This window comes from Eupeodes corollae, chromosome 1 (genome assembly GCF_945859685.1).
Source record: "Eupeodes corollae chromosome 1, idEupCoro1.1, whole genome shotgun sequence".
Classification (NCBI taxonomy): Eukaryota; Metazoa; Arthropoda; class Insecta; order Diptera; family Syrphidae; genus Eupeodes; species Eupeodes corollae.
This window is the reverse complement of record NC_079147.1, coordinates 112,637,469-112,662,269: the sequence shown is the minus strand read 5'-3', so window position 1 is coordinate 112,662,269 and position 24,801 is coordinate 112,637,469. Positions and strand designations below refer to the sequence as shown.

General features: G+C 33.6%; 4 protein-coding genes across 8 annotated transcripts; 3 read left to right on the top strand and 1 right to left on the bottom strand.

Moving 5' to 3' along the window:
- The first annotated feature begins 528 nt into the window (after positions 1-528).
- Positions 529-10,405, top strand: LOC129941981 (cilia- and flagella-associated protein 97). Of its 5 annotated transcripts, none has more exons than XM_056050771.1 (8): positions 530-743; positions 800-1,005; positions 4,849-5,438; positions 5,499-5,622; positions 5,686-9,600; positions 9,795-9,995; positions 10,069-10,199; positions 10,262-10,405. In XM_056050771.1, the coding sequence occupies exons 2-5, from the start codon at positions 838-840 to the stop codon at positions 5,818-5,820; spliced, it is 1,017 nt and encodes a 338-aa protein (XP_055906746.1). In that variant the 5' UTR covers positions 530-743; positions 800-837; the 3' UTR covers positions 5,821-9,600; positions 9,795-9,995; positions 10,069-10,199; positions 10,262-10,405. The 5 variants fall into 5 exon arrangements, with proteins under 5 accessions (XP_055906743.1, XP_055906746.1, XP_055906744.1 ...); XM_056050769.1 differs by having other exon boundaries at positions 5,686-9,679; XM_056050770.1 differs by having other exon boundaries at positions 5,686-9,679; positions 9,755-9,995.
- LOC129942840 (uncharacterized) lies at positions 9,866-10,327 on the top strand. Its single transcript, XM_056051935.1, has 3 exons — positions 9,866-9,995; positions 10,069-10,199; positions 10,262-10,327. Exons 1-3 carry the CDS (start codon positions 9,866-9,868, stop codon positions 10,325-10,327), a joined length of 327 nt encoding a protein of 108 aa, XP_055907910.1.
- Positions 10,406-18,044: 7,639 nt separating the features above from the next.
- LOC129942833 (3'-5' exonuclease) lies at positions 18,045-19,596 on the bottom strand. The gene is made up of 5 exons (XM_056051923.1): positions 19,320-19,596; positions 19,014-19,249; positions 18,821-18,962; positions 18,660-18,761; positions 18,045-18,251 (listed from the first exon to the last, which is right to left on the bottom strand). The coding sequence occupies exons 1-5, from the start codon at positions 19,353-19,355 to the stop codon at positions 18,120-18,122; spliced, it is 648 nt and encodes a 215-aa protein (XP_055907898.1). The 5' UTR covers positions 19,356-19,596; the 3' UTR covers positions 18,045-18,119.
- Positions 19,597-23,331: 3,735 nt separating this feature from the next.
- Positions 23,332-24,801, top strand: LOC129939039 (nucleoporin Nup43). The gene is made up of 5 exons (XM_056046903.1): positions 23,332-23,734; positions 23,797-23,959; positions 24,015-24,111; positions 24,172-24,324; positions 24,382-24,801. Exons 1-5 carry the CDS (start codon positions 23,458-23,460, stop codon positions 24,781-24,783), a joined length of 1,092 nt encoding a protein of 363 aa, XP_055902878.1. The 5' UTR covers positions 23,332-23,457; the 3' UTR covers positions 24,784-24,801.

Genomic DNA, 24,801 nt, shown 5'->3' with positions numbered 1-24,801 from the left:
TAGAGGCCCTATGCCCCTTAAGAGGGAATGTGGAATGTTTTGGCCAACTCTATTTTTCACTCCCATCTCCTCTTACATAAATACTTTAAAATTTTCCTCGCTCGCACTGTGTTTAAATATGAATACATAGTATAATATTGGGAGTTAGAACCGTTCACGTGGAAATAGCTTTTTATGCTAAGAGCTATTATTCATCAATCACTAATAGTATCTAAGTTTTACGCATAATTGATATTGCTCACGTGAAAGACCATACCTACTAATATCTGGAATCAGTCTTAGAGCTTGCTTTAAATTTTTATTTTGTTCCATAAACACTTCCTGGTATTTATTGATGGTATTATCTAAGCACAATATAAAACATTCGTATATTTTTCTCATTCATGAAAACAAATTTATTTTCAAGGTGAATGACTGCCCACCGTACCCAAAACCACGACGCATAGTAGGATCAATAAAATGTATAGTAACACAAAAAAGAAACACCTTTAGCAACGTGTGGTGACGAACTTTACCCCCAAGGAGTAGGGATACAATGTTTGTTTTCATTTTTTCCTGACAACAAAAATTAAACTAAAACTAAACAACCACGAAGTGTTTGTCGGCGCAAGAGTTTAGTTATTGACCATGTGTGAAAATATATGCACCTGCACGGGGATTTCATTTCAAGGCACCATACAAAAATTACTCAATCAAAGTTTTTTACACTTGTACAACTTTTTTATTTTAAACAAAACAACTTAGTAAGTTTTCAAGAAAATAAAAATCAATTTTAAAATCACATGATTTTCACTTAAAGTCCTTTCCAGATATTAGAATGTTCATAATTTAATCAAAATGAGTAAAGAAGAGCAGAATTACGATACCAACGAATACGATGAAGAATCTTTTGACAATGAGAGCTTCGAAGATGTTCTGAGTGATGAAGAATCAATACAGGAAGAATCGAGTGATGGGGATGGAGAATCGTTGAATGAGTTGATACCAGACAATTCTTCTGTGAAGGTAAAATAAAGCAATTACACATATCAAAAATTATCTACTTATTATTTATGCATATTAAGGAGTTCATAAAAAAAAATGACGTTTGCATTCAAATGTTATAAAATTAGAATTTAAGCCCTTAGTCAGGCCTTGAGAATCACACATTCATTCGTCTAGGAGCAAAAGTTTCACATAAAGCAGTCAAATCTCACTTTTTCTGTGCTTCAAAAACAAAAGAATACTTATCTTTAAGCATTTGGTTGTTCTGAATTTGAATCTGAACTATCTCGACCAAAAACAGTGTTTTTAGGGTTGTAAGTTGAGACTGAACATACAGTACAGGACAAAATAAAGTACGCACCGATGTAATTTTTGTGTTGGTGCTATAATGGATGACAAATAAAAGCTAAAAACAAAAAATATAGAACATTTATTTTTTTATTTAATGTTTTCCAAATGAATACTTGTAAAACAAATCAAAATTGATACAGAAATATTTAAATCAATCAAAATTTAATTTTCGATAACAGCTTGTAGACGCCTTGGTATACTTTCCACGAGATTTTTTTAAATGTTGGGATCAATATTTTCCCAGAATGCACGCATGGTGTTAAAAAAAGTTGTTGCGATTCGTAACTTCCCCTTTTTCGAGGTTGGATCCAAAATAGACCACAAATTCTCGATTGAATTCAAATCTGGTGATTTTGCCGAGCAGTTTGTACTTGGAAGAACGAAAGAAATCCTGTGTTTTCCTAGCCGTATGCTTAGAATTGTTGTCTTGTTGGAAGACGAAGTCATCTTCCAGACCCTCAATTCGCACAAATTTTACCGTTCCTGACCATTGCGAAACCCCTCTTTCCTTCATGCTTAACTGTGTTTGAACATTTTTGTCGTTAAGCTTTTCACAGGGCTTACACCAAACACTTGAGAGCTGCTTATGTCCAAAAAGATTGAATTTGCTCTCGTCACTCCAAATAACCTTCGTCCAAAACAAAAGCGGCTTACTTATGTGTTATTTTTTTCAAACTCTAATCGTTTAGAGTAGTACCCGTGGCATAATGGTTAGTGCGTTGGACTGTTATGCCAGAGGTCTTTGGTTCGATCCCTGCCTATGCCATTTAAAGTCTTTTTCACGGGTACTGCCTCTTGCGAGGAACTGACAAATTCTTCAAGAGTAACTCTTGTCATGAAAAAGTGCTTTCTCAAATTAGCCGTTCAGATTCGGCATATAAACTGTAGGTACCCTCCATTCCTGACAACATTACTCGCACACAGGAATGGTTGACAGTTGTAAGTCACTAGGCCCTAGTTCCCAACGGAATGTTGCGCCACCCAATTTAATATTTAATCGTTTAACTTTGTTCGCTTTTCCAATTGAAGGGCGTCGTTGAGCAAAACTATTTTTGAGGCCTACTTCTCTTAACCGTCGTCGTATTGTTTTGTGTGAAACATTAACTGCAGTCTTTTCTTGAATAAAACGACTCGAAATCATTGGATTTTTTTACTTCCCGTATAGTTTTGCGATCATCATAAGAACTAGTCTTTCTCTTTCTACCGCGACCAAAGTTTATCATTTACCGAACCGAGTATTTGAACTTTTTTTTTGAATCTTTCTTACAGATGCTTCACTAATTAAATATTTTTTTACAATTTCCCTGTTGGAAATGCCTTTTTTTGTCTAAAACAACATGATTTCTAACTTGAATTGAAATTTTCGGCATTTCTATTTATTTCTCCCACGCTCTTTACACATTGTTGATAACTATCTCAAAATTGTATGTAAAGTATTTAAAGCGGTTGAAGAATGTAGAAAAATTAAAAAAATTTGTTCGCACACATTTTTTGTCTTGTTACCTAAAACATTTTATGCGAAAATAGAATAATCATGAAAATTCAAACTTTGCGTACTTTATTTTGTCCTGCACTGTATATCTTAATTATTAATTGTATGATTATTTTGCTATAAACAAATCTTTGTTTCCGAGATACAGTTTATTTCAGTTTAGAATCTCACAATGTGTGCGTAATTTTTTATTAGTTAAGACTTATGGAATGTCTTCATTGAAAATTTGAAAAACATTGAGTGATTTTTCTATATATTTTTGAATTATATTTACACTTAATGTTTAGTGTCTATTTCAATCCAATTTGCGATTTTAGTTATTTGTTCAAACTCAGATACATTGTTTTTATATATTTTTTTTAAAACTTTATGTTTTAACCTTTAAACAACGAATTCGTAATCAGTTACGCTTTTCTGTTGTAGTTTTGGAAAATCACCACGAATTTTATTGACAAAAACTAACTTACTAATTTGAGCCTCAACCAACATGAGTCTCCAGCTAGTTTACCCAACTTGGCGTGCGGCACCTGAACCGCTGTCTTCCTTTATTGCGCCTTCCTTCGGAATTACATTCGTAGAACTTTCAGGCGGTAATGTCCATACTCTTTTTTTGTTTTTCTTCTTTTTTCTCCTCCACTCTCCATCTATACAGACGGGACTTAAAGTCAGCCAATGGATTTTGTCTCTCGAAGCATCCTAAGACGCTCTTCCTTTGACAGGGCCCAGCCCTTAGCAACATAAAAGAGGACCGGGATAATGAGCGTCAGATAGATGGTGATTAGATGCTAGAGAGAGGAATTTACTACTAGGTACCTAATTAGACAAAGTCCTTAACTATCTCTAGCTATATCTGTCCATGGTGTCATTTTGTCCAAGACGTTGTCGTTCAATGTCCCTTTTTGGTGACAACACATACTTGGTCTTGCCTCATTGACCATAGTGGTCCATCTTCGCTTCCGTCGCAATGCTCAGAAAACGTTCCACTGAAATCACAATTTGATCTTCCAATTATGTCAATATTATGGGAATATCCGAGTAATTGGATGGACCTTTGGAAGATTGTACAATTCTTTCCAGTTAAAGAAGTCGCATAAGAGTCCATCGCCTTGTCTAAATCCTTTTCTGATATCAAATGCATTGGTGAGATCTTATCGGACTTTGTAAGTCAGCGTGCATTCTCTATCGTCATTCTGAACAAATGGATAAGTTTGACAAGGATGCCAAAATTAGGCACTGCTCTATAGAGAGCCCTATGGATGTTGTCATATGCGGCTTTTAAATCGATAAAGCTATGGTGGGTATCGATTCGAAGTTCCTGTTTTTTTCCAAGATCTAACGAAATGTGAATATTTGATCAATGGTGGACTCTCCTGGTCTGAAGTCACACAGATAAAGGCCTGTCAGGTTGTTGTTGAACGGCTTCAGATTCTTCCGACCATATTTTGCAGATGAGTTGGTGCAAACTCCTTACCAATTCATCGCCTGCTGCTTTGAATAATTCTGCAGCGATGTCATCAGCAATAGCAGCTTCAGTTTCGATAAAGCTATCTTTACTTAGTCGAGTTCGGGTAGGCGGAATTGTTGTGCGGCGTCGCTATTTTGAATGGTTCTATATCTCCCTTACAGCGGAATTGAATTCGTCAACGCCGTTATATAATTTGGTAAAGTCTTGCCATATTCTTAACATAGACTGCGGTTCTACTACGATGTTCCCCCTGATCGTCTTTACAGTATTCGGTTTGTGGCTTGCACAATTGGTAAGTTATTTTTTTCGAATTGAATTAACATTTCCTCAAAAATCAAATATGTATAATTCTTTTGAATAATAAAATGTATCTCAAAAACATGATGTGATAGAATGATTTTGAAGTTGGATTCGAACTAAAGCCATGAAAAACCTTAAAAAATGTGTAGTTTAAATGCTAGTTCTACATTACTTTGTTCACCAGTATTATTGTTTAATTTCCTTTTTTGTTAATAATATTGATTGTAACAACTTATAACAAAAAACTTCTTTCCAGAGTTCAATTGATGAAAATCAAATCGAAGAAATTGATTACAACGAAGTTTCAAGTATTAGCTCCGAGTCAGAGGATTCTAATGTTAGGCCTTATACCAAAACTGCTGAAACTTCTAAAATAAACAATGAAGCTGCTCCTTGTGTTTGCTTGAAGGATACCAAAGAAACACCAGCTTCAATTTTAAACCAAGGTGATGATGTTGATGCAAACGTAGTTGAAGGTAGAAATGCATCGGAATTTCAAACAAAAACACACTCGAAAACGAGTCCACATGAAATAGATGAAAGCGAATCAGATGATTTTGAAGAAGAAGACTTGACTGAAAATGTTAAATCCCTAACAATACAAAATAAAGAAAGTTCCCCAGAGGTAGAAGTTCCTAAAGAAAATCCAAATTTAGAAATCGAAAAGCATTATGTAGCCGACAACACCGGCGATTATTACATCGACTGTGATGTTTCACAAGCGTCTGAAATTGAATTTATTGTAACAAGTCAAACTCCAACTAGTTTTAATTCAGAAAGTTATGCCTTTCATACGGAATTAACACGAAAACCAACACGTTCCAATACTAGTTTGCAACAACAAAGGTAAGATCTCAAGAATTTGTGTTTGTCAATCAGTTACTTATAAGACTTTTTTGTCTCTAGAAACACTCACAGAAAGAGCCTTAGTTTTTCTAACGAAAGAATGCGAGAAATTGAAAGACATAACCAAATTTTACTACGTAAAATTTTAACTCAAAAACCTCGTAAAGAGTTTTTAAATAAAAAGGTATATATTTATATTTGTATGGTTTTGGCAAACTAGTATTTCTGATTATCCTTTTTTGTGTAGAGTGAGTGTCCAAAATTAAGGACAACGACATCTGCTGTTAATAGAAAAAAACAACAGCGTCAAATTGATTTGGATAATCCAGTTTTGAAGAGGAAAATTGAGGCCATTGCTTTACGACGACCAAAAGTTCTTTAAATTTTTGTATTATGATTTTGTTTTTAAAACTTTGAGACTTTAGACATATTTTTATATAACACCGAAGTACTTTACATCAATAATATTTCATATACAATTTTATTAGATACTGTTTTGCATTTTACTTGAAAAAAAAAATGAATTGTCAATTTAATTTAATTATTAGAGCGACAAAAGTTAATCGTAGTTGTATTTTATTGGAAAATGAATTACGAAAGCATTGGGCTTTGGTGGGTTCAGACGACATAAGAGACTTGAAATTACGACAAGTTTTTAGTATCTGTTTAGCCAGCTGTCAAGAAAATGCCTTCCAATTAAGGTAACTTTATTGGAAGTTGACTGGAAAGTTATAAATAAATTAGACAACAGTAATTTGTGAACTGTGTGCGAGTAATGTTGTCAGAGATGGTCGGGACCTCCAAACGTCTAATTTGAGAAAGCACTTCTCATGACAAGAATTACTCCTCGCAATGAGGGTGTACCCTTGAAAAAACTTTGTATGGCATAGGCAAGTCTTGAACCCAAGACCTCTGGCCTGACAGTCCAACGCATTAACCATCGCCACGGGTAATACTAGTGGAAAGTTAGTCACTAAAATTCTCCCTAACTATCAAGTCAAGTCCACCTATATTACTCTATGATTTATTTATTTTCTGAACAATTCCATTTAATATTTTGTGTTGTAGGGTTCCTTGTCAAAGGCTATAAACTGCGACACGCAAACCAAATAAAGTCCAACGTTCACCTTACTTATGTTTAATCGGATGACCCCATCCGCGGCACTGGATACCTAACATCACTTTATATGCGAGTACTTAGCAAACAAAAAGCTGCAAGCCCTGTTATACTCCTCAAAACTTCATCGCAGTGGGTTAACAACAATATTGGCCGCTACGTAATTCTTAAGAATTTAGAATCAAATCAAAAGCACGTAGACTACAACAGCAATTCGATAGAAACTTTTGACTTCAAGATCTTTCTGGGAGGATAGGGAATTCCTGGAAGACGAGTCAGTCCCCTTTTTTGCAGATGGATTACTCTGAACAACTGAAAATAAGTCCCTCATTCCGCCTTTCCAATCATTGTGCGTGTTCCAGGTGGAACTTTGAGCCATAAAAGAGGTCTTGTCCTGGCTTAAAGAAAACGTGATGTCAACATCTTTTATCCGTATTTTCTCAGATAGTCAGGCCGCTATCTCTAGACCTTGTCTCTACAAGCTCTAACAGTCTATAACTGTTGATCATCATTACCATAAATGGAACAATATTGGTCGCATTCACAAAGCTAGTGGCTACGAAGTCAAAATTCAACTAGCTTTGTGAATGCAAAACTACACTACAAAGCTAGTCAATCTGGAACTGTCATATCATTGACAAATGCAAATATATGAGATGAGAAACATTTTTGATTTGATAACTTTAACTTAGCTTATTTGATAACTTTAGCTTAGTTTTTAAATTCAATAAAATGAAATTTAAGACACAATTTGAATGATTTATATTGAAAGATTTATTTCATTTTGAATTCGTGTGTCTTTACCCAGCAGCTGATTCTGAAACGTCAAAATCATTCTCCACTAACTTTGTAGCCGAATTTTTTACACTACGTCGGAGAGTAAATTTCAACTAATTTTGTAGTTAGATTTAGCCAATCAGAATCCCTTGAATACGTAGCCACTAGCTTTGTGAATGCGACCATTCCCCATTCTTTCACGTTTCGTAAAGTACTCAAATTTTCTCATTGAACTCAGATGAAAACCTCAAATTCATGTGGTATCACAATGTGAAATTAAGTGTGTTTTACTATCTCACGCGGACAGAGGCGGATAGCTTGTAGCTTCAAGCAAATAAGGTCGCTGAAAGGAAAGGTTTTAGGTTTTGAACATCCTCCATTCTGCTCTTCTTGGAGGATTGCAGAAAGAGAAAGGACCAGCTCCGAGAACCAAAACCAAAACCCGACGAAGAATTAAAGAACACAGGCCAATTTTTGATGAGAAGGAATTAGAAATAAAATTAAAAATTGAACCTGTCTCCATCTGATAAGAAACTTTCTTGCTTACTCAAGAGCCAAGATTTTCTCCAGGTTAAAAGTTCTTTTATTTTGTTGCACTTTGTGCAAGAGATCCTAATAATTTGAAATCCTTAATAAGCAATTCATTATAGATATCATGACTATTTTGTTCACATTTTATTGGCAATTCTATTTGATGGTGCCCCTTGAATGTTTTTTAAAGAAGCGTTGGATAACCAAAAGGATACATCATGCAACAAAAGTTCTTGGGTTGGTCCCTTTATCTTTACTGTAAACAAACCCACTCAAAATCTTATCGAAAAGCAACTTCTGCTCATTCGGAAATGAGATAGAAATTCCTCCAAACTATATCTAGGTATTGTCACTTCATAATAGTCCTCGTTTCTGTTAGGATAGTTTTCTGTTAAACGTAAATCACTTAAAATCGAAAATTTGGCAAGTAAATTATTAAGCTAAGAGGAAATTTAACATAGCTACAGATTAAGGTTATCTAAATTAAATTGTTTAGCACCTATCAATTCATCATCGTCCGACGAATCAGTTGAATTATCCATTAAATGTTTTATCTTACAACAATTTCGACGTCGAAGATTAGATGTTTCCATGCTTTTTGTGAACATCTGAAATTTGTTTTTATTGTTTGACAGCTATCCAACTCGTTCAACAAGGTATCTGACAATCCACCTATCCAACACGAGATTGAACGCAGCCATTAAAACATTTTCTAGCGGTGTTCAAAAACTCATCTTTATGTTTAAGTTGTGACCCCTATCCCATGATTAAAAGTCTGCACGCGTCCTTGCTTAACATACCGCTCATGTACGACCTTCTAATGTATATTAACTTATTAACATTAGATTTAAGCCCTTAAGGTTAGTGCAACATATCAAAGTGATTTAATTATCTAATAATAAAAAGAATATTTATAAAACCTCCAATACTTAAACAAAAATAACAAAACAAACAACTCTATTTAAGTTTCTGCTAAATCCTCTTATCTGACCTGAATACAAATTATAAACACCTGCAAATCTGATTTCAAAATAAAATCAATTGTTAATAAAAATAAAGACTATATGTATAAAAGAATAAAATTATTGACTGTTGCACAAAGTAGAAAATAAAACTTTTATTTTTATATTCTATACACTTAGCAACAAGAATTTTTGTCGAAATTTTATAAATTGATAGACATATTTTAAAACAGTCTAATGAGAAATCACTGTTAAACTATCAAGTACCATGCACAGCAAATTTATCGCAAACTGTCCAAATTGATAACTACAATAAACCTTCTGCACTTTCCTCAATTGACATGGAAAAAGATTTGATAAGGTGATGGAATAGAAATGATATGCAATACAGTGCACATCTCGTATAACGATTTAGGTCTGAAACCTAAACAGTCTTATTTATCAGAGACTTACTTTAGACTTAGGCAGTGGGTTAACAATGTGATTTTTTGAATGTAGCCATAGTTTGGTTCGGGTAACAAAAGTAGGACCACTTCGAAGCGCTAAAACTTACGAAATGTTTTAAAACACTGATGGTGATCTCTAGAATTCAGGAACTCGACTATAAAACAAAATGTCTTTAAATAAATATACATACGATATGTTCACTGTTAGCCTATAATAATATAGATCAGCCTCCACCTAATCAGTTTCAATAAAAATAGAGGCAACTGCACCGGTAGCCCGTAAAAATGTATATCATGCACCTTACAATTGTGTTTAATTAAGCCATTAGGTGCGCTTCTAGATCAATTCCTTTAATTGCTTCCAATTTGTCATCAGTTCAGTTCGTCATTTACATATATGTTATGCATGTAGGTACTTGCTGTGTATATGCATTATCCGAGTAATGAAGTTGATACTAATCTCATCAACCATATCCATATCAGTCAAGTCATACGCATAATCTTCCAAGATATAAATTTTAAGCTTTCAGTTCAGTATTCGACGATCGTTTGAAGTGAAAACAACTCATATACAAAAATAAATCCTTAAGCAAAATGAAGAGTCAACCAATTATCGATAAAATTGTTGAAAAATTACAAACTATCGACGCATCAAACCGAACAACATTCCTTATTTTTCAATTTAATTTTAACGCTGCCGATGGAAGCCTTTTGAAAAGTTTTGGTAAGAACTTATTTAAAGATCATTATGTGCGAAATAATTATGTTTTTGTTTTTGTTTTTCTTTTGGCGATAAGTTCTGGATTTGAAAGAACTTAAGATGTACGAAGGAACTGCAGCCAGTCCCGATAGTGAAATAGTTATTGGAGATGAAGAGTTCTTTATGTGGGCAACTAATCAAATTACCTACGATGATCTTAAAGCTAATGTAAGTTCGACTTTTGTTATAAAGAAAAATATGATCATAATTGTTGTCTTTATACATTTTAGAATAAAGTCGAGATAAAAGGCAATTTAGAAGCTGTGATGAAGTTGATGGATAAGTTCCATAAGTAAACTTTCTTAAAATATAGTGTTTTATATTTTTATAATTAATAATCGAGCAAAAGTTAATAAAATTTGCATGTGTATTTATTTTGTAATTTTAATTTATAAATGGTTCAAATTCTCTAAAAAGTGAAACGAAACAACTTTAGTATGGAATTTTGTCTTGAAGCATTTGAAGCGAGACTAGACTAATGTGGATATATTACCGAGCTTTGATTTTTAAATTTAATTAATTTATATTGCTATATTGAAACATGTCATATTTTTGATTTTAGGAAAAAAAATAAAAAACAAAGAGTTTGAAATAATAGACCAATACCTTACTTAAGAATGACATAAAAATTGCATTTTAATTAAATGTCGTGATTTCGGTTTCGACATCTTCGATCAGAATAATTTTTAACACGAAATGTACAAACAATTTGGGATTCTGGCTCCCGTCCGTCCGTAGAACGAGGCAAGAAATTCTTGAGAAAACGGCCAAGAATAAAAGCGTGATTTCAGATATATTAAAAAAAAATTGGGTGGCACAACAGTCCGTTGAGAACTAGGGCCTAGTGACTTACAACTCCCAACCATTCCTGTGTGCGAGTAATGTTGTCAGGAATGGAGGGGACCTACACTTTATATGCCGAATCCGAACGGCAAATTTGAGAAAGCACTTTTTCATGACAAGACTTAGTCTTGGAGAATATGTCAATTCCTCGGAAGATTCAGTACCCGTGAAAAGACATAAGATGGCATAGACAGGGATCGAACCCAAAACCTCTGGCATGACAGTCCAACGCACTAACTATCATGCCACGGGTACTAAGATATATTATTAAAGATAATTTGTTTTTTTTTTTAATTCAATTTTATTAATTCATTCTTAAACCTATCTTAAAGCTAGACAAAAATTCATAAAACTAGCCTAATTATCCATAACTTACAACTAACTTAATGGTCCCATACGGACACTCTAAGTTAAACTATAACATAAAAAACGAATGTCTTTCGGCCCTAAGATCTATTTTACTTCATTTAAATTTTATTTATTTTGTATTTATTAGAAAATTTGAAAAAAAAAACTAATATCAATATCCTTTTTTATTTTTACTTACAAACTACTTAAAATTAGGTCCTTAAACAAAACTTAAAACTAACTTAAACTACCTACTCTACCTATGAAGTACTTAAAACTAGAACAACCACAGCAGCAAATCTAATTATCTAACATTTTTGTTTTTCATATTTTGTTGTCTTTTTTTTTATTTGTTTTTTTTTTTATATTCCATGTTTTTTTGTTTTTTTTTTTAATTTTTTAGTTTTTTTTTAATTTTTCAATTATTTTTTTTGTTCCACCATGCCTATTCTACTTAAAACTAAACCCTAAAACTATTAAACAAGTATGTAAGCCGGCCAAGGCTTAAAACCCCATCCCGACTACCCACTATCAAGTGCCGATTGAAGCCACCAAAACTGGTTCTCCTGCTTCACCCTATCAGTTCGATCCCGTTCGGACACAGCCCTACTGAACCGAAGGAGCTCTGCTCCGCCTTGTGCCATAGCGTCCCGATTGTACAGAAGTCACCTATCCACGGTTCTTCGTCTGACGTGGTAGATTAACGGAACTGCCAATCTATCCAGTATCAGACCGCATCTATCTAAAAAGAGGAATGCCTCTGGGGGAAGGAAGCCGCTCAAGTGTGCACTCTCAAAATACTCGTCGTTCGGATAGAACGCCCCGAAAATTAAATTGTTGCTCGAAGACATAGCGCTTGCAATGTGACCTCGAACGAGTTTTATCACGAAATTGTCAATTCTGATGATTCGAGCCCCGTTGTATAGGACCTCGTTGGAATAGTAATGCACATAAGAAGATTCGGCTGTTCGATATAAGCCGGTACAGCGTCGTAAACACTGCCGCTCGAACACCCGAAACTTCTCCATCTGGGAGGGGGCAACGTTGAACCACACAGGACAACCATAAACGATAATTGGCCGTATGAGGGCATTGTAGCAAATTACCTTCACTCTGGGGTCAAGCCGACTGCTAAAAAATAGCCGTTTCGTCAGAGCGAAGGCTCCTCTGGCCCTAGTCAGAGCAGCATTTATATGTCTGTCGAAATATAAATACTGATCTAACCAGATACCGAGGTACTTAACTACACTTTTGTTCGCCAATGGCTGCCCGTGAAGATCAACGATGACCATCTTGCGCCAATTCTTACACGTATCCCTTGTGGCCCTAGCCAGCGGAGTCCGGAACAGAATTGTCTCCGACTTCTGGACATTTATTTTCAGTTTCCAGTCGTCGCAATATCGCTGAATCTTGTCGAAATCACGCTGCAAGAGAATTCTAAAAACCTAAACCTTTCGGGCCGTTCTGTACGCAATTAGATCGTCGGCGTACGCAATTGCCTTTGTAAGACTACCTATCAGATCGCTGGTGTAAATGCTGAAGAGAATCGGCGAATTCACCGCTCCCTGTTGAAGACCATTTTTAATTGAGAATGTTGTGGTAGAAGTTACATTGCCACTTTTGACAACAAACTTTCTACCGTTAAGCATATCATAAAGTATATACAACAATGGCTTGCTTATGCCAAGCCTGCTCAGTTTTAGGTAAAGACCCTCTAACCATACGGTGTCAGAGTCTTTTTATAAATCAACCAAAACTGCACCTGTGCATTGTTGTTTTGATTTATTCCATTGGATATCAGAAACGAGTTTCGACGCAGCATGAATTGTGTCATGACCCTCCTTGAACCCGAACTGTTTATCTAGAATTATTTCGTTGTCCGCAGCCCACTTAGTCAGGGCATATTAAAGATAATAATATGCAACTGATATACACAAACTTTTATTACGTCATTACCAAGCCATGTAAATTTTTGAAACTTTAAAAATGCTTTAATCTAAGCATTTAAGTATTTTTTACTATTAAAAATGATTATTATTCGTTTTTATTTAAGTGTTGTTTTATGACGAATATAATTTTATTGAAATAGTCTCACTTTTGCATAATTAAAAAATAATAAAATTAAAATATGGACGTGAGTTGTGTTATAATAATTTAAAATGAAGATGTCCAAAAATAGAAAAAATACCTTTTAAATGCACTTCAATTGTGCAATTATTGAAGAAAAGAAAAACTAATCATTTGCTACTTTCGTCAGTCCAAAAATGAAACTGAAAAAAATACTTATGTACAAACACTCAGTTTGAACTGAATACGCATAAACATTTTTGAAAATACTTTTCACATTTTTCCCAATTATTGATGGGTATTGCGCCATCTGTTGATGCTAACTACTCCCTTAAGATGTTAAGAAAAGAAAAGCTTACTTAATTCCAGAAATTTAAGATTCTTTGTCTCTAAATTGACGACTACTCTCATTAACTGTGAGTATTGACCATCCCCAAATGTATTTAATAATGTTTAGATCAGATGAGTATGCCATTAATTGAAGGAAGTGCAAATTTTATTCCTCTGTCCAAGGTTTTATTATGCGCACCGAGTGAATAAGGCGTTATTATGTTGGTACGCCAAGTTTATCGGTCAACAAATGTTAGATTATATATGTAAATTTCTTTCCATTATTCCCTTATACCCAGCTGAAGTAGTTTTTGATGTCACTGTTTTTTCAGTTCTTCTTACCTCCAATTATGTTTTATCTTTACGAATCCCTATAATTTGAGTAAGAATAAAAGCAATTAAGACTTCGGTCAATTTTATCAGCTGATGCATGTCCGGTTGGATCTTGGCGCCTAACCAAGACGATTTAAGGTTTTGAAACAAATCTTAAGCATGTATGTAGAATGTAGATGTACCTACCCATTGGTTTTAAAATTTTAGATCAGAAACTTAATTTCACTTAAAAACACCAAAGCGTTGTTTCACAATATCCAGTGCTTGAAAAATCTCATAAACAACGATTAAATTGTTACTGTACTTATTCAATTGACTCAGAAAAAACTTCTACTTTACTTATGAAACACTTTACAAGTGGTCGAAAACAAGCCTCTCAGTTTTATTTGCATAGTTAATTTTGCTTTAAACATTAAAACCCTTCTTGTTAGGCATACGGCTTCACCTTGGGTGAATAGCAACTTCTCTGCTCTGATGTCACGACGAGATGCCGCCTACAGTCAATGGTTACAAACTGCAGCACTTGAGCACTCAAATTGTATTACTGAGTTATCAAGTTGTCGTAATGGTCAGAACGGCAAAAAGATCTTATTATGAAAATAAACTTGGTAATTTAACCTCTGGCAAAAAATTATGGAAAAACCTGCGTGAAATCGGTATTGGCAAACAATCTAAAAAGGCTGTTGGTGAAGTCGATTGTAATGCTCTCATTCCCTAACTGAGCAGAAACCAACTGCTATCAAGAACTCTCTAAATTTATAAGAACACAAGAGATAGATATTGTAGAGGCAATAATATCGATTAAATCTAATTCTACTGGCCTGGACCAAATGGACCCTAAGTTCTTGACACTACTGCTTCCATATATACTGCGCTATATTATAATCTACATATATAACAGCATATTTACTACTTCCGAGTTTAATTTAGAATGGAAGAAGGCTAAGATTATTCCCATACCCAAAAAGCAAACAGGTACTGCTACAGAATTTTGGCCGATTGCTTCCGTTTCTTTCGAAGGTGTTTGAAAAAAACTATTCTGGTCAGTTCCAAGAATATCTTACAATCAACAACCTGCTAAGTGCAGCTGCAAATCAGCCTTACTTTTTGTAACTGATGGAATAAGAATGGCAATTGGTAGTGATCATGTTACATTGCTAACACTGTTAGATTATTCAAAGGCTTTTGATACTGTTAACCACTCAATTCTTTGTAGAAAGCTGCGAATTAACTTTGGTTTTTCTTTAGAGTCCTTTCGTATCTCAGTGGAAGCGAACAATGCGTGGTGGCCAATGGATACTCGTCCAAATTCCTCAATTTTTTGAGTGGAGTGCCACAGGGATCTATCCTTGGACCAATCCTCTTTTCACTTTACATAAATGAGTTACCACAAGTTGCTAAACATTGTTTAATTCATCTTTATGCTGATGATGTGCAGCTCCTGAAAAGTCGACCTTTTGGGGCTTAAAATGATCCCGTAGCTTTAATGAACGAGGATCTGCTCGGCATTTTACAGTGGTCAAAAAAGAACGATCTCCGCCTTTACCCTGTCAAATCAATATCCCTTCCCATCTATCGCAAAAACTTTGATATATCGGGTCGGGTAAACCTTTTGAAACTTGACGGAACCATTGAATATGTTAGCACTGCTAGAAACCTAGGAGTAGTATTCAATCGCACTGTCACTTGGGTGGACCACCTTTATATTGAAATTGGTAAAGTCTATGGAAGTCTTCGCCTTCTTCAAGTAATTCGAAATTTCATTCCGATCAAAACTGAACTGCTACTTGCTAACGACCTTATACTACGAATTGTGTGAAATCTTTTGTAAACCAGATTGTGTGACTAGCCGCAAATTGAATGTTGCTTATAACAATATTGCCCGCTATTATTATCACATATTTAATATTGCGGTACGGATTTCTGGTTGTAGCCTAGACAGATTATTTATACGTTAAGAAGGTCCTTTGCTTTGATATTACCCCGATAAAATTTTCTAAATACTGAGCGTCAATTTTTTATAAATATTGTACGCCTTTGGGACTCTCTGTCCATCGCTATGAGAAGAATAAGAAGCATAAGTAGATTTAAATTTTTACTTTCCAACAATTTGGCAAATAATTGATGTTAAATTTCCTTTTCATTAAACACATAAATATGTAAATAGAAGTCTTAGGTACAACATTTGTATTCGAATTCTGAAATTAATGTAAAGGCTTGCAACACTTTCAGCCCAATTCTAAATATTCCCGGGAAAACGAACTCCTCAGGAAACTAGTTTTCCCGAGAGGTAAATTCTCCTATTTCGAATACCCCGCGGCAAGGATTTTAAGTGAAGAATATGAAGAAAGTCAACATGTAAAACCAAGGACTATTAGAAGATCTTTAAGAGACTTGGACTGTAAGCATTCATTAGTTTATTCAAATGTTGTCTATCATAATTTTTAAAAAATCATATTTTCTTAGGTTTCAAAAGTATTATAGACTAAACAAGGTTTCCTTTAAATACTTGTTGGATGTCCTCATCATGTCCAATGAACCAACAAGAAAACGTTTTGGAATCCCACCAATCATTAAATTTGTATCAAACTGGGTCGGAAATGAAGAAAATATTGGTATGGCTCAACCTTACGCATCACAAGAGAGAACTGAGTATACCACAGCGCCTTTAAACATATGTAATACATCAACAAAACATTAATTAATTTATTTCAAAATAATTCATTTATTTAGCACATTTTTAATTAATTAACAACAAATAAAAAAGAAATTCATATGCATAAATCATAAAAATAAAAAAAAAATGCTTAAACTCTTAATTGCTCCATGCGTTGGTTGTGTCGTTTAACTTCCTTAAGTTTTCCTTTTTAAACTCCGTAATTTTTTGTGGCGTTTCTTCTTATTTCTTTAATTTCTTCAACTTTACCCTTAACAGCCTCACACAACTCCTTTTGATTCTTAAGTTCCTCATAATAAGCTTCTGAAGCAGTCCTTTACTTTGTACTCGGACGAGAGTAACCCCTATGCGTTGTATTATTTACTGGTGTTGATTGTTGAAATAAATAAATATAACATGTTGAGGGAATAGTTAGCATCAAGAGATGGCACAAAACCCTCAATATTTAGACAAAATCTAAAAAGCATTTTCAAAAATATTTTCGGGCATTTTAAAAATGAATGGAGTATAAAAATAAATACTCGTATTTATGTATAAATTAAATTGCGCTATCTAATGCGAATAATGTGTGGGAAGGAGGGAATCTGCAGGTTTTTATGTCAAATCCGAACGGCAAAATTCTTCGTCTTTCAAAAATATTTGATGTGGAATTGAGCCCTCTTATTGATCGTGCCTTTGGTTAAAATGAACTAATTCCTTCCAAGTAAATGTGGGCTCTGATACCACTATTTACATGGCACTTGCATCAACATACTTAACATCTCAATATTCTCGGTATGTACATCAACAACCACTGTTTGTGGACTGATCACATGCGCGATGTTGCCAAAAAAGCAGCAAAATGTTTGGGTTTTCTAAAACGATGTAAGAAATTTTCCTCCATATATATCTATAAGACATATATGTACGTCCAACGTTTGAGAATAAATCTCATATCTGCGCTGGTGCTCCAGAAACTTACTCAAGTATCTTAAACAATATTTAACGAAGAGCTTTTATTACCTTTGTTTTAGTGGCCAGTTGCATAATTCCTCTTAAGCATTTGAACGGTGAGCCCAGCTTCGAACGTATAGCGAAGTACAGAGGCCCTACTCTGTAATGTGTTTCGAAAGCAAATATTTTCGGAAACGAATATTTTGTACTCTCTATTTCTAATGCGGATAAGAAAACTAGTACTTACGGAATGACAAATCCGTATTCGGAAGTTCGTAATTTAGCCGTACTTGTGCAATGCCTTACCATACTTTGTCGTTTAATGTCATTGCTATTTTGAAAAATACAAATTCAAAATATACCGACATCTCCTTTCCACCAACTCCCTCTTTTCCTAATGCTTATTTACTGAGTGTGATATGGCCTCGTTTTTAAAGATTTACCCACAAAACTATAATTAATTATTTTAATAAGTACAAAAATACAGTTTTAACCAACATTTGTATAATATTTAATTAACTTATATTGTAAACATTCAATTTTGAGATTTAAATATTTTAAACGAAATTTTCTCCAAGAGCCTTGACTGCTTTCAATGCAGCTTCACCATTTTTTTCTAGAAATTCTTCTGTATTTTTCTTTTTTAATATTTCTCTTCGTTCAAGTTCCCGGTATATGAGTTGACCGATCTTAAATGAAAAAAAGAAGAATAAGATATTATTGATCCAATGTCAAGCAACAACCCCCCCCCCCCCCATGTCAGTTTTCTTTTTATATAAAGGAACATCGCATAATTTCTGTTCTATTGTTTTTGAATAGACGACAACCATAATAAGGGTGATTATACTTTAAAATTTAGTTTTTGTTCTGTTTGTAGCTTAATTTATTAAGTATTAATGATAAGCAACTTATGGGCTAGCTATATTTTGAACAAAAAACCTTCAAAAAGATGTCGACCAAATTACTCAATACCAACTACTGACTTTCCTTACAATATTATACCTGGTTTGTTAGTCATTATTGAACTTCAAAATTATACTTCCAAAACATGCAAAAACAAGAAAGATAAAATATTTTATAAATAAACAAGAACTCACATAAACATCGATAGCAGCATACATTTTCTGATCACTGTCTAGTGGAACAATATGCCATTTGCTCATACGAACCTTCTTGTTCTTATCAATAGCTTTTTGACACTGAAAATAAAAGCAGGTTCTCAGATTATTTATCTTAATTTTAATCCTGTTTAACTTACAACATAGTTAGCCAATCTTTCAAGACTCCATCGCCCGCCAGTATTGCACACTTCATTGCACCACGGACCAAGATCAATGTAGTTTTCGAGGAGAGTGTCCACTGTTACTTCTGGAAAATCTCTCTTCAGCTTTCGTATATCACTGTAAGGTCGGTAAAATATTAAATGACAAAACAAAAACAAAAACAAAAACATAAGCTCATCGGATGTTGCAGCAATGTCTATTCTATCAGTACAGTATTTGATTGCACCTTTATAATTGATAAACGAAAACTTCTCTTTGGGTTTTTCAGGAGAGGGAGTGCCATCAACAAGCGAGCGCTGGCTACGCGTTACTCGGGTGCTGCGTCTTTTAGGTGGATTCTCAACATCAGCTTTCTCAACTTTGGGCTTTAAGTTTTCTGAATTATTGTTATCTTCTGTGTTTAACTTATATAAAAATAATATTAATACAAAATCATTAGCAAGTTAGTTTACAAATTATTTTTTTAAGATTTACCGAAATCTCGTCCGGACTTAAGCGTTTCTCTGTCATTTTGGCTTTTTTGGAGGAAGATTCAATAAATTAAAGATAGTTTTTGGGAAATGTATAAGATTCACAAATTATAAAGATCAAAATTTTAAACAATATTTATTTGTATTATCTGTTTTCTTTTATTGTGTTGTACTTGTGATGAAATTCTATGATTTATGTTTTTTTTAAATTTGTAAACAAAAGCCCTAAGAATTCGAATTCGAAATTCTTTTTTTCCCGCCAAGTTGGAGCATAAGCCGATCGTTTCCATATTCCAAGTTTACAAGAGGCCGAAAGGTTGAGATGAATAATGACATTTAAAGATCTAAGCACAGTAGATGCGAGGTCTGTCATACATATTTTTAGATGCTTAATCAAAAAATGAATGGCTATAATTTAATCACAATCGTTCTGGGTGCTTCTTACCGACTTTACGCTATGTTATTAAGCTTCAAACCTCTGGCGTTGAAAACAAAGTTTACTTAAATGTTTTGATTTATTTCTTTTATTTTTGTTTATCAATTATGTGGAATTGATCATTGGAAGGCATTCAATAAGCTAGTGGCTACGTAGTCAAGGCTTATTGACTTAGGGCAACTACTCAGTTGAAAATATCGTTCTATAGTAGTGTACAAATTTCGGCTACAAAGTTAGTGTACACTGATTTTGACGTTTCGCAATCAGCTGTTCGGTAAGGACACACAAATTCACATATGAAATTAGTATTTAAATACAAACATAAATCCCTAATTTGTGTTTTATATTTCATTTTATTGAATGATAAAACAAAAAAGATTATTTAGAGTTCTCAAAACACAAATGTTTCTTATTTTCCATATTTGTATTTCATATTTGTCATTAATTTGTGAATGTTCAGAATTGACTAGCTTTGTAGTGTAATTTTGTTTTCACGAAGCTAGTTGAATTTGACAACCGTCAAAGCGTGACATATTGTATATCTGTTCGGGCGTTGAGCTCTAACTTATGATATTTACGACCTAAAGCTAGCACAAAGCTTGAGGTAACATTCCAGTTGCCTCATAAGAGTCAATTTCTGCTTTCTTTGAACGTAAATTTTGACCAAGGCAACTAGTTAGTTGGTAAATTTTCATATTCGGAACTTTACTTCACCAATCTTTGATCGTACAAAAATTACTAAAAACCATTTTATATAAAACATAAAATGGAATTGTGCAGAAAATAAATAAATTACAGAGTAATAAAGTCCAGCTTTTAGTAATTGAACACTTATAATTAGCTGTCATTTTAACATAAGTTGAAATGACTTAATAGTTAGGGCGATTTTTCTTAACTAACTTTTAAGTCCACTTTCTAATAAAGTTGCATTTTTTTTGGCAACTGGACAGTCAAATACTATAAAACTTGCCTTACTTTCAAATCCATAATGTCGTCTGAACCTGGCCATTGTCGATTAGCTTAACAAATATTAACTTACAACTGTTAGACTGGTTCTTAGATCTAGTTGTACAAATTCAGAGTTGATGTAAGAGTCGGCAGGTTTAACTAGAGTAGGTAAATTATAATTTCGACTACCTATGGGTTTATTTCCACAAAAAACTAAGTAAAGGGTGTTTTTTAGAGGTATCGAACATTAAAATGGAATTAAACGAAGATGGTTTTCCAAAACTGACATAAAATTTGTTTAAAAATAACCTTCTGTTATTATAATTAAAACACTATATCTGGCATATGCCTACCTCGGATGGCTCGGACTTAGATGGAGGTCCAATTTTTGACGACTTTTTTTTAAACATATTTTTTTTGTATTCTGTACGCACTCAAGGGGTTATAAAAACCCGTAATCTGATTTAACACAGCGAAATTTTCAGCCTATATTTCACATTCGTGAATTCCGGCTAAAAACAAATCCCTGTACTAAAAATAACTTCAAAACTGGACTTAAGACAAATAAAAGGTTTTTAAATTATAGCCTGATCTAAGGCCTTAAATATTACTACAAATGCTGTCAAAATCAGAATTCAAATTGTTAATCAATCACTGCAGTTTTTAGTCCACCTAGAATATGAAAAGCTCAGTTTACTGTTGTCGGAAAGGAAGTATTCACCTTTTTTAGGGATCTATCCAACATGTAGAGTAAAATATATTTAAAAGCTTACTCAGTAGCTTTGCCTTTGTTGAAGAACAATAGCGGATATACTATTCAGCCCAGCGGATCGAGTAAGATCTAAAGAAGTCGAGCAACTGTACGAGGACAAAAGAATTTTTATCTTATACAAAATTTAACGATCTTAAGAACAGGAGGAGTCATTTTTTTATTGGAGTTTTATTTATTGACGTTGCAAATATATGGGTGATGCGTGTTTTGATGGGAACCATAATATCGTTGGCTGAATGCTTAAATGCCCCATATACAAAAAATTAATCCTCAGAAAACGAATTTTAAGGTTTAAAACATAATTTCGTAATTTTGCATTTGAAAATTTCGACCTTTGAATTTTTATAAACATAAATGGAATATTTCTTTTTTTTTTAATTTGAAGTCCTAGGGTTAAAAACATTTATGGTTATTTAAAAAAAAAAAATAAAAGTTTTTATGAATGTTAAATCTATGAAAACCAAACTGCAATTTTCCTATGGATATAGAACCTTTATGCTTTTAACATTGGGAATTCAACGATAGCAAAAATAATAATAAAATATAACATTTCTAGCACTTTCAAAAGTAGAATTGAAGCGTCGAAAAATAATCCATAAATATTAAATTAATTATAGACAGCATTTTTAATTAATTTAATTTATGTTTGTATTTAAATTTAATTTTAAAAATGATTTAGAAAAAAATAAAAAATAAATAAGTGATCTCGAAAATGTTACTTTTATTTATACTTTTCCAGCTGATTGCACTTTTCTCCATGGATATAGGGCACATAAGCAGGAATACTGTCACTTGGTTTCAATAGATTGTGAGAGGTTACATGCTTTTTATGCCATCTCATGTGGATATGGGGAAATTAAGCATTGAAAATATATTTGAGTGATGTTTGATCTATATCCATAGCCATTGCAATGAGGAATTTAAGCATTAAGCGTCTGTTTTTAAAACTTTAATAGAAAAACTGCTCCACCTCGTACAAATTTTGGATATGGGGCAAATAACCACGAACAGAACCGAAAATATGTGGTCTATTGAGCAAAACTTTATTAATAATAGAGATAGAGCAACGGGAATAGAACCAAACGAAAGAGAACATACGAATTAGTATAACTGCATCTTTTCCCGAAAAAGTGGTCTGTGGAGCATTTAAGCATTCAGCCGGCGATATTTAAAATAAATTAATTAGTTAAATTAAAAATAAATCACTTAACAGCTGACAGAATTGTCAACTCTTAAAAAGTGTTTGTTCTACATCTGAAAAAAACAAGCGTTATATGCCACTTTTACATAAAACAGCGTTGTTTCTACTGCCATTATATTAAGGACCATTGAATCAATTACAAGCAGCATACTATGGTAAGTTCCATTGCTTTTAATGGAGCAAAAGGCTGGGATATACTTTACAAATTCCTCCAATGCGTAATGGCTTACAGAAAAAGAATTCTTTCAGAGCGCTTTAAATTCTTCCAGTTCATTTAAATTTGTTTGTTCTTTTTTCTTTTGTTTTTTGCTATATCATTTCATTGAAATTTAAACAATTTTGATCTATATAAACTTATTTAAAAGTAATTTCCATTAAATTAATTTTATTAATACATTTAGCCTCACTTTTTATGTTTATTCTTTTGTTTGTTTTCGCTATCAGAATTCATATTTTGTCAATCTTACCGACGGTTTGAAAACTAGGTCTTAAAAGACTCGTAATTATTTATTGTAAACCTGATTTTTGTATATAAATAAAGTCAATTCTATTCTATTCTGGTTTCCTTTTTTTACACCCTGTATAAATAGGATATTATTGATTTAATTCCTCTTGCGAGCGGGGCTCAATGACAGCCAAATGACACACAATATGTCATTTCTATTTAAAATTCTTTTTAGCGGCAACTTTTGTGATCTGTTGTTCTTTGCCAATTGCCAAACTTCATAAATTTATTAAACAATTTACACGATTCCACTTTATCAATTGGCAAATATTTAAATTAAATGGATAACGAAACTAGAGTCAACACATTTTTTGTGTCAGAAAAAATCTCAAAAGTTCGCTGGGTACCGGAACAATTCAAAGACTGCGAACGATTCCTTACCGGGAGCTGGGACTCTACCAAAAACTCGATTAAACTGTGGAAACTTGAAAAGAATCAATATTCCGATGAATACGATGAATATGTTCCTAAATGTAATGATCAAATATCCATGAATGGAGATGTTAGTGGTATGGAATTGCTAGGCTTAGATAATGCTGTAGCCTCTTCCTCAGATGGTAAGCATTGAAGATTTCTCATCAAATTGGAGTGTTTAGTGTAAGGTTTATGTTTAATTCAGGAATTGTGACGATTGTTGCCATAAACAGAGCTGTGGAAGAAGATCGTTTACGAATCACCGGACAATCAGAACTTCTGCATAAAAGAAATTCCGGCAAACCATCCCCATGCACTGGTTTGTCGGTCTTCAGCAAAGATATTGCTACCGTTGGGGAAGACGGAAGGTAAAAACTTAAATATTCTTAATTAATTTTATACAAATTTTAAGTCCACTTACAGATTAAACATCATATCGGCCACTAACTTGAGAATCATAAAGACTATTGAAGCCGACAGTTGCTCCCTAAACGCTGTTTCATACATAAGTCCTAAAGAGGTGAGAAATATATGCATTTATTTTGTATGAAATTTATTTGTTTAATTTAAAACCTTTCAGATCCTTACAGCCAATCGAATGGGAGTAATAAAAATGTTTGACATAAGATCCGAAAACGAAGACCCAACTATTTCTTTCATGATTTCTTGTGAGGATGATCGAAAATCTAATTATGTTTCCTGCTTAACGTATCATCCCACTCAAAAGCATATCGTGAGTTGTCAAAACCATTGCCTTATTCTGTTAAAATCACCCTAAATTATTTTTAAGGTTCTTGCTGGAAGCGAAGAAGGTTCCATAACTGTGTGGGATCTCCGACAGCCTGGCTTCCCCGCCTCGTATTTAAGTGCACACAACAGTGCCATCACTGAAATTGGGTTTCACAAATCTGAACCGTCTAAGCTTTTTACTGCTTCGGAAAATGGCGAAGTATGGCAATGGACACAAAATGTTATGATGCTTCCGAATGACATGGAACCACAAATGATGCGACAATCTGAAAGTGATAATATAAATCCTTGGCTAAATGGAGAACGTGCCAAGAGCCGCATCAATGTAACCTCGCTTATTACTGACCTGAGAAAACCTATCAACTCTTTTGATTCATTTGGAACGAAAATTGTGTGTGGTAGCGATAGTGAGGCCGTTTATTTTATTGATAGTTGCATTTAAGATCAAAATAAAAGTTCA